Source organism: Neoarius graeffei, chromosome 5, assembly GCF_027579695.1.
Source record: "Neoarius graeffei isolate fNeoGra1 chromosome 5, fNeoGra1.pri, whole genome shotgun sequence".
Lineage (NCBI taxonomy): Eukaryota > Metazoa > Chordata > Actinopteri > Siluriformes > Ariidae > Neoarius > Neoarius graeffei.
Window position 1 is genome coordinate 34,635,297 of NC_083573.1, and position 8,984 is coordinate 34,644,280.

Consider the following 8,984-nt stretch of genomic DNA (forward strand, 5'->3'; position numbering starts at 1 on the left):
GTGCGTGTACAGGGCCTGTACCGGTACTTGTCCGCACCCGGAACAAAGTGTCCCTCATTTGGATATGAGAAAGTTGGCAACCCTACGAACATCCCCAGCAAATAGATACATTGTAGATAATCAGAGTGTGAACGTGGATTTAGCGCCATGAATCACATCCTTACTGATGAGCGCAACAGAATGAATGTATCCACACTGACAGCCTTCTTTTCCTCGCTGTCAATGGGCCAGACGTGCGTTCCTTCCCTGCTGAGAAATTCGCAGAAATGTGGATTAAAGAAGGGCGAAACGTGGCGGATAGCGCACCAACGGGAAAGCAGAAAAGGCCACATGAACTGCGCCATCAGAGCAAACTGTTCATTTAGCATTCATGTATTTTAGTGATTTTCGAGTCACTGTCCATTTAATCCGGAGGGAGAGAAACATCACAGCAACGCGACAAGCAATGCGAACTTTGTTGTGTTAGTGTTCGTGTATTTAGTCAGAGAGATAGGAAGATGAATTTACTATCTCTGGTTTAGTGTTTGTTTTCATTTAGTGTTATTCATTTGATATCATCGGATGTTATCGAGCTGTTAGCCTATTGTTACCTTAATTTTGTGACGTTTCATGTTTAAAAAAAAAAAACATCCCCCCTTCTGGTTTTTTGACAAATCGCACCCTGTATATATAAAAGGTTCTGCATTGTTAAATAAGGCAGATGGGTTGTGAAGCTGAGAGGAAATTCCAGTCACTGTGTGTCAGGATAAAATCTGAACTTCTCGTGTAATCTTGAAGAAGTTTTCCACTCATCTCAAAAGGCTTTGTTTTTTCTGATTCATAAAAAAATTTAAATAGAGTTTGCTATTAATTTCTGAGATGAGACTAACATGATGTGCCGACTAGCTGGGGTAAATATTACCTTTTTAAATGATTCTTTTGAGAGACACTTTTATCTAGAGTGACTTACAATTTATTATAGAGCAACCCACAAGTGAGGTGAAGTCAGCTGAGTCAAATCCAACAATAGAGATGAGGAACTGAGGGTTTGGAACAAATGTTCATTCATTCATTCATTCATTCATTCATTCCTTTTTGTCACTCTGCACAAAATTATGAATACATTTAATTAAACATCTTGCTCTATCATCAAGAGATTGTGAGTTCAAATCTGATAATCTCATCTCATCTCATCTCATCTCATCATCTCTAGCCGCTTTATCCTTCTACAGGGTCGCAGGCAAGCTGGAGCCTATCCCAGCTGACTACGGGCGAAAGGCGGGGTACACCCTGGACAAGTCGCCAGGTCATCACAGGGCTGACACATAGACACAGACAACCATTCACACTCACATTCACACCTACGGTCAATTTAGAGTCACCAGTTAACCTAACCTGCATGTCTTTGGACTGTGGGAGAAACCGGAGCACCCGGAGGAAACCCACGCGGACACGGGGAGAACATGCAAACTCCGCACAGAAAGGCCCTCGCCGGCCACGGGGCTCAAACCCAGACCTTCTTGCTGTGAGGCGACAGCGCTAACCACTACACCACCATGCCGCCCAAATCTGATAATGATTATTCTAATCCAGCAATCCATGAAGAGAATAAAACTCTCTGGGTGGGAGGGATTCTCCCCTGTCAATTACTGTGACACTAGCCAATCACAGGCATTTGAGAGCTTATGTATGCAGAAGACAGCAATAACGCCTTTTTTCTGAGTGTGTTCAGCTGCTCTGTAATTTAACATGAAGAGCAGCTTGAAAGGCTGTGTTAGCTGGCTTCTTGTCTCAGGCTCTGTCCACATCAGTAGGGATGTCTTTGCAAGCCATATATATATACAGGTCCGGGTTCGAGCCCCATGGCCGGCGAGGGCCTTTCTGTGCGGAGTTTGCATGTTCTCCCCATGTCCGCATGGGTTTCCTCCAGGTGCTCCGGTTTCCCCCACAGTCCAAAGACATGCAGGTTAGGTTAACTGGTGACTCTAAATTGACCGTAGGTGTGAGTGTGAATGGTTGTCTGTGTCTATGTGTCAGCCCTGTGATGACCTGGCGACTTGTCCAGGGTGCACCCCGCCTTTCTCCCGTAGTCAGCTGGGATAGGCTCCAGCTTGCCTGTGACCCTGTAGAACAGGATAAAGCAGCTACAGATAATGAGATGAGATGAGATATATATAGATATAGATATATAAACCCATCTACATGAACAGTGTTTTGAAAATATTCAAGGTGGTGACAATATGCCATAAACTGTCATGGCACAACAATTACATTAAGAGCATGTTTATCGTGTTTGCTGAGTGCTGTAGAAAGCAAAATGTGTGGGGGGGAAAGGCAAAAAAAAGTTCATTCTTTTGTCTTCAGTAACTGCTTTTACCTGGTCAGAGCTGCAGTTGGGCAAAAGTTCTAAAATAAAACGTAACAGACAAAAAAATAAAAATAAAAATCGCTCAGATGTATTGTGGTGATCAGGTGGAACCACTGCATAGGTTACACTTGGGTTTAATCTGGAATCCTATTCGCAGTGCAGTTTGTACGATCTGAAGTTTCAGGAGTAGTACAGTATGCTCAGATATTGGTGCCTCCATACAAGTGTGTAATCATAAAAACAAGAGAAATTTGCTGACAGTAATATTTCTTTCATCAGGTTTAAAGTCAGAAGTGGCCTTTGTGTAGACTGGAAGGGGTTCTAATATTTTCTCATATATTCAGAGGAAAGTAAAAACATCATACTCTACTTGCACCACATTTTGTTGTTTGCCATGAGATCTTCTATTAAATACAGTAGCTGCCCTTTCTGTCAAGCTTTGTATTTGTATTCATTCAGGGCAAATTATTCTCAGTATGAATAATGTATTCATATGTGGTTACAGAGTATCAGTGATTATAGTGCACAATTCCAGATTTGACAAAAATGCCCACATCTTTCAACAAAAGTCCCACAGCAGGAAATAAAATAACCCACTTTATATAACTCTATATTTTTAAATTGTGGGTTATTCCTGTAAATGTGAAAGTATACATTTTGGTACTTTTAAATGTACTCAAGTATTAAAAAGTAAGGTTTTTAACTGATGAAATTGTTGTCATATATATATATATATATATATATATATATATATATATATATATATATATATAAAATTTTAAAAAGTAAACTTATTTGAAATGACTTGATGTTAAACTCATCACACTGGATTGATACTGTATATAGTGTCCAGTTATTGGCTGGGTGAGAGAAGAGACCGTCAAGATTTATAATGAGTATGTTATACATAAAATAGAAATGGAAGGAATAAAAATATTGGAAATGTCATTAAAAAGGGTATACGTATTCAGTTAAAAAAAAAAAACCTCAAATAAAGCATAAGCACACCAAAATGATACCTAAATGGAGTTACAAAGTTCAATTCCTCAAGTATTTTCCAGGCCTGCTGGGATAAAGTATATATTCAGTACACTTTGTCTGTTCTTGAAGGAGGATCTTTAGTCAATGGCTGATTTTAAAAATGTTAGTGTGTGAAACTTTTTATTTAATGACACTTTTGTTAATGATTGACGTTTTGCCTTTCTGTGAGAGCAAATTATTACAAGAGATTCTGCTTCTCCAGGGTTGTGATATTTTGTGTATTTTTGTTGTGTTCACAAAGTCTGCTCTGTCATGGAGTACGGATAAAATAAATGGCTCTGATATGATAATCTCTTTGTGTTCTCATAGAAAAGGCTGTGGGTGGAGGCGGGGGCGTGGTCAAGCGCCGGTCTGTGACAGGAGGGCGGAGTCAGGGAAGGTAAGTGGCAGAATCACTACACCTGAGGTCAATTAACCTGTGTTTGTGTGTCTTCCCAGTGACCGCGCCCTACTTAAGGAGGGAGAGCGAGAGCAGAGGAAGCTCTTCCCCGAACCAGACACCGGTTGTGTGTGTGTCTGTATGTTAGACTGAAAAGTGTGACAATAAAAACCCACTTTACCAACCTGAACTCTGTCCTGCCGTCTTCTGTGCTCTGCCTTTGTGTGAGCACCGCTACAGTGGTGCCAGAACCCGGGATTATCTGGAGCGCAGAAACAGAACAGCCCCATGGAGTCCTCCCCGTTCGCCGACCTGGTCCATGCCCTCGCCACGGCCCAGCAAAGCCAGCACCAGGCGCTAGTCACCCTCCGAAAGGAGCAGGAACAGCGGTTCGAGGCCCTGGTGTTGGCCCAGCAAGAAGATCCTCAGGCGTTCCGGCACCTCCTCGCGTTGGCGGGGTCTACCAATGCTCCCACCACGGGCCCATCCCCCCTCACCCTAACAAAGGTGGGCCCGCAGAACGACCCCGAGGCATTCCTCATGCTCTTTGAGCAAGTCGCAGAGACCTCGGGGTGGCCAATGGAACAGCGCATGGCGCGCCTCCTCCCCCTGCTAACGGGAGAGGCGCAGCTGGCTGCGCTACAGCTCTCTGCCGACCACTGGCTGGCCTACGCAGACCTTTGCCGGGCCGTCCTCCAGCGTGTGGGGAGCACCCCAGAGCAGCAGCGTCAGTGCTTCCGCGCTTTGCGCTTGGAGGAAGTCGGCCGGCCGTTCGCGTTTGGCCAGCAACTCGGATGCCTGCTGGCGGTGGTTGAGGGCCGACAACCGCGATGCCGAGGGGATCATCAACCAGGTGGTACTGGAACAATTCATCGCACGCTTGCCAGCAGGAACCGCGGAGTGGGTCCAGTGCCACCGCCCGGCGTCGCTGGATCAGGCAATCGAGCTGGCGGAGGACCATTTGGCGGCTGTCCTGGTGGCAGGACAGCAGACAGCCTCTTCTCTCCCTTCCTCTCTCTCTCTCTCTCTCTCTCCCTCTCCTCCTGTGTCTCATCCTCGCCCCATTCCCCCACCATGGAGGCGGGGGCCGGCGCCACCCCAGCCAGCCCGCCGCACCCACGGTGCCCTCCTGTTTCTCCCTTCTGTGGCTGTCTCTCCCCCCCTCAGGTGAGTGAGCCCCAGAATCCTGGTGCGGAGAGGAAGCCCGGGCCGGTTTGCTGGCACTGCAGGGAGCCGGGCCACCTCCAACAGCAGTGCACGGTAATGGAGGTGGGCATGGTGGTTCGGATCCCCAATGCGCCAGGAGCCGCCCTCGATCAGGCCGGAGCGTATCGCATACCGGTGAGTATTCAAGGGGATACATATCAGGCGTTGGTGGATTCTGGTTGTAATCAAACCTCAGTTCACCAAAGCCTGGTGCAAGACGAGGCATTGGGGGAGCACAGGGGGTGAAGGTGTTGTGTGTGCACGGGGATGTTCACAGCTACCCTTTGGTGTCAGTCCACATTTTTTTCTGAGGGGAAAAATTGATAGTAAAGACGACGGTTAATCCCCGCCTCACCCACTCGATAATTTTGGGGACTGATTGGCTGGGATTCGGGGAGTTGATGAGTCATTTGGTGAGGAGTGGGTCCTGCCATAATTCAGCAGGGGGAGGTCCCGGTGTCGCCTTGGTGGGAGCAGCTGTCTCAGAGCCATCTACATCATCTCCGCATCAGAGTGAGGAGCCACAGGCTCCTCCTCCCTCTCTCGGGGAATCCCTGGCAGATTTCCCGTTAGAGCAGTCGCGAGACAAGACTCTGCGGCATGCGTTTGACCAAGTGAGAGTAATCGATGGTCAAATGCTCCTGCCAAATGCCACCCCGTCCTTCCCCTATTTTTCTATTATGAAAGATAGATTATACCGAGTGACACAGGACACTCAGACGAAAGAGCAAATCACACAGCTTTTGATTCCAAAAAGCCGCCGGGAATTGGTATTCCAGGTGGCTCACTTTAATCCCATGGCTGGACACTTAGGGCAGGATAAGACACTAGCCCGAATAATGGCCCGATTCTATTGGCCGGGGATTTGCGGCGATGTCCGTAGGTGGTGTACGGCATGCCGCGAATGCCAGTTAGTAAATCCAGCGGCCATTCCAAAAGTGCCTTTGCGCCCTCTACCATTAATCGAGACCCCGTTCGAAAGAATTGGGATGGATCTCGTCAGGCCATTAGATCGGTCAGCATGAGGGTACCGCTTTATATTAGTTCAGGTGGACTATGCAACGCGATACCCGGAAGCCGTGCCTCTCCGCAATATCTCAGCACACAGTATTGCGGAGGCACTCTTCTGCGTCATCTCCTGAGTTGGAATCCCGAAAGAGATTCTGACTGATCAAGGCACCTCGTTTATGTCACGAACACTGAACGAACTGTATGGGTTATTAGGTATTAAGCCGATCCGCACCAGCGTGTATCACCCACAAACGGACGGTTTAGTTGAACGGTTCAATCGCACCCTCAAGAATATAATTAGAAAACTCGTAAGTGAGGACGCACATAACTGGGATAAATGGCTCGAACCCTTGTTTTCAGTGCGAGAGGTCCCCCAAGCCTCCACGGGGTTCTCCCCATTCTAATTATTATATGGGCGTAAGCTGCGCGGCATTTTAGATGTGCTGCGAGAAAATTGGGAGGAGGGATCTTCACCAAGTAAAAATGAAATTCAGTACCTTATTGACCTGCATGCAAAACTCCACACGTACACCTAACCCAGGAGAATTTGTGGCAGGCCCAAGAACGGCAAACCCGCCTGTACGACAAGGGTATGCACCTTAGAGAGTTCGCACCGGGAGATAAAGTACTCGTATTGTTGCCCACATCAAGCTCCAAATTAGTCGCCAAGTGGCAAGGACTCTTTGAGGTCACATGGCGAGTCGGGGACGTCGACTATGAGGTGAGGCAAGGCGAATGGACAGGGGTGGGGCGCTACAGATTTACCACCTCAATCTACTCAAACTCTGGAACGAGGAGGTCCCCGTGGCGTTGGTGTCGGTGGTTCCGGAGAAGGCGGAGCTGGGGCTGGAGGTTCAAAAGGGAACATTAGCATCACGTACCTCTCCGGTCCCCTGTGGAGACCACCTCTCCCCAACCCAACTCGCGGAGGTTGCCCAGTTGCAGACCAAGTTTTTGGACATGTTCTTGCCCCTGCCCGGCCGCACCAACCTCATAGAGCACCACATTGAGATGCCCCCAGGGGTGGTAGTGCGTAGCCACCTTTACAGGCTACCTGAACACAAGAAAAAAGTGGTTCGGGAAGAACTTGAGGCCATGCTCGAAATGGGCATCGTCGAGGAGTCCCACAGTGACTGGAGCAGCCCGGTGGTCTTGGTACCCAAGGCCGACGGGTCGGTCCAGTTCTGTGTGGACTATAGAAAAGTCAATGCGGTGTCTAAATTCGACGCGTACCCAATGCCTCGTATTGATGAGCTGCTCGATCGACTAGGCATGGCTCGCTTTTATTCGACACTGGATTTAACAAAGGGATACTGGCAGATCCCCTTGACTCCACTCTCCCGAGAAAAAACGGCTTTTTCCACACCGTTTGGCTTACACCAATTTGTCACACTTCCTTTGGGGCTGTTTGGGGCGCCCGCTACGTTTCAGCAGCTGATGGACAGGGTCCTCCGCCCCCACACCACCTATGTGGCCACCTACCTCGACGACATTATTGTCTATAGTAATGACTGGCCGAGGCACCTCGAACATCTGAGAGCCATCCTTAGGTCGCTGAGGCGAGCGGGTCTCACAGCCAACCCGAAGAAGTGTGCGATTGGGCGGGTGGAAGTACGGTATCTGGGCTTCCACTTGGGCAATGGGCAGGTGCATCCCCAAATTAACAAGACAGCAGCAATTGCGGCCTGCCCGAGGCCCAAGACCAAAAAGGGGGTGAGACAGTTCCTGGGGCTGGCTGGCTATTATCGTAGATTTATACCTAATTATTCGGACGTCACCAGCCCGCTGACTGATCTGACTAAAAAGGGGGCACCCGATCCGGTCCAGTGGATGGAGCAATACCAGCAGGCTTTTTCTGAGGTAATGGCCGAACTGTGTTGGGGGGGCACTTTTACACTCCCCTGACTTTTCTCTCCCCTTTTTGTTACAGACGGATGCGTCGGACAGAGGGCTGGGGGCTGTTTTGTCCCAGGAGGTGGAGGGGGAGGACCGCTCAGTCTTGTACATCAGTAGGAAGCTGTCGGTGCATGAGGGGCGCTACAGCACCATTGAAGAAGAGTGCTTAGCAATCAAGTGGGCGGTCCTTGCCCTCCGTTACTACCTGCTGGGACGCCCTTTCACCCTCTGTTTGGACCACGCTCCCCTCCAGTGGCTCCACCGCATGAAGGATGCCAACACGCGGATCACCCGTTGGTATCTGGCAATCCAACCCTTTAATTTCAAGGTGATCCACAGGCCGTGGGCACAGATGGTCGTGGCGGACTTCCTCTCCCGTCGGGGGGGGGAGTCAGCTGCAGGCCGGACGGCCGCCCGGCCTGAGTCGGGCGGTGGAGGTATGTGGCAGCGGAGGCGTGGTCAAGCGCCGTTCTGTGACAGGAGGGCAGAGTCAGGGAAGGTAAGTGGCAGAATCACTACACCTGAGGTCAATTAACCTGTGTTTGTGTGTCGTCCCAGTGACCGTGCCCTACTTAAGGAGGGAGAGCGAGAGCAGAGGAAGCTCTTCCCCGAACCAGATGCCGGTTGTGTGTGTGTCTGTATGTTAGACTGAAAAGTCTGACAATAAAAACCTGCTTTACCAACCTGAACTCTGTCCTGCCATCTTCTGTGCTCCGCCTTTGTGTGAGCACCGCTACAGACGGCCACTGTCTGCAGGAGCTATAGCTGGGATTGTTATTGGTGTTTTAATAGGTGTTGCTGCAGTTGTGGGTTTGATTTTCTACTTCGTGAAAGGCAAAGAAATGTAAGCATATTAGACCATAACTTTGATTTTCTTTTTCTATTTTTTTCATTTCTTCTGAAATGGCTCTGGGTCACATTTGGGCCACATTTAACATTTGAACCTGCACCAACTTAAGGCCAAGATGCAACAATATTCTTTATTAACATGAGCAGCCTAAATCTGTTTGGTGCAGATCTGGAAATGGATCAGCTCTTGTACTGGGTTGTGCAAGAATAAGTTGGGCCTGCTAAGCAATGTACAGTAAATCTGGAGCAAATACA

General features: G+C 48.7%; 1 protein-coding gene across 1 annotated transcript in view; it reads left to right on the forward strand.

Moving 5' to 3' along the window:
- LOC132886244 (carcinoembryonic antigen-related cell adhesion molecule 5-like) overlaps positions 1 to 8,728 on the forward strand; it is a 30,918-nt gene extending 22,190 nt beyond the window's left edge. The window contains exons 7-8 of the mRNA XM_060920803.1: positions 3,698 to 3,737; positions 8,620 to 8,728. Of these exons, the coding sequence (XP_060776786.1) occupies positions 3,698 to 3,737; positions 8,620 to 8,728 (149 nt within the window). The remainder of the gene's footprint in view (positions 1 to 3,697; positions 3,738 to 8,619) is intronic.
- The last annotated feature ends 256 nt before the right edge of the window (positions 8,729 to 8,984 follow it).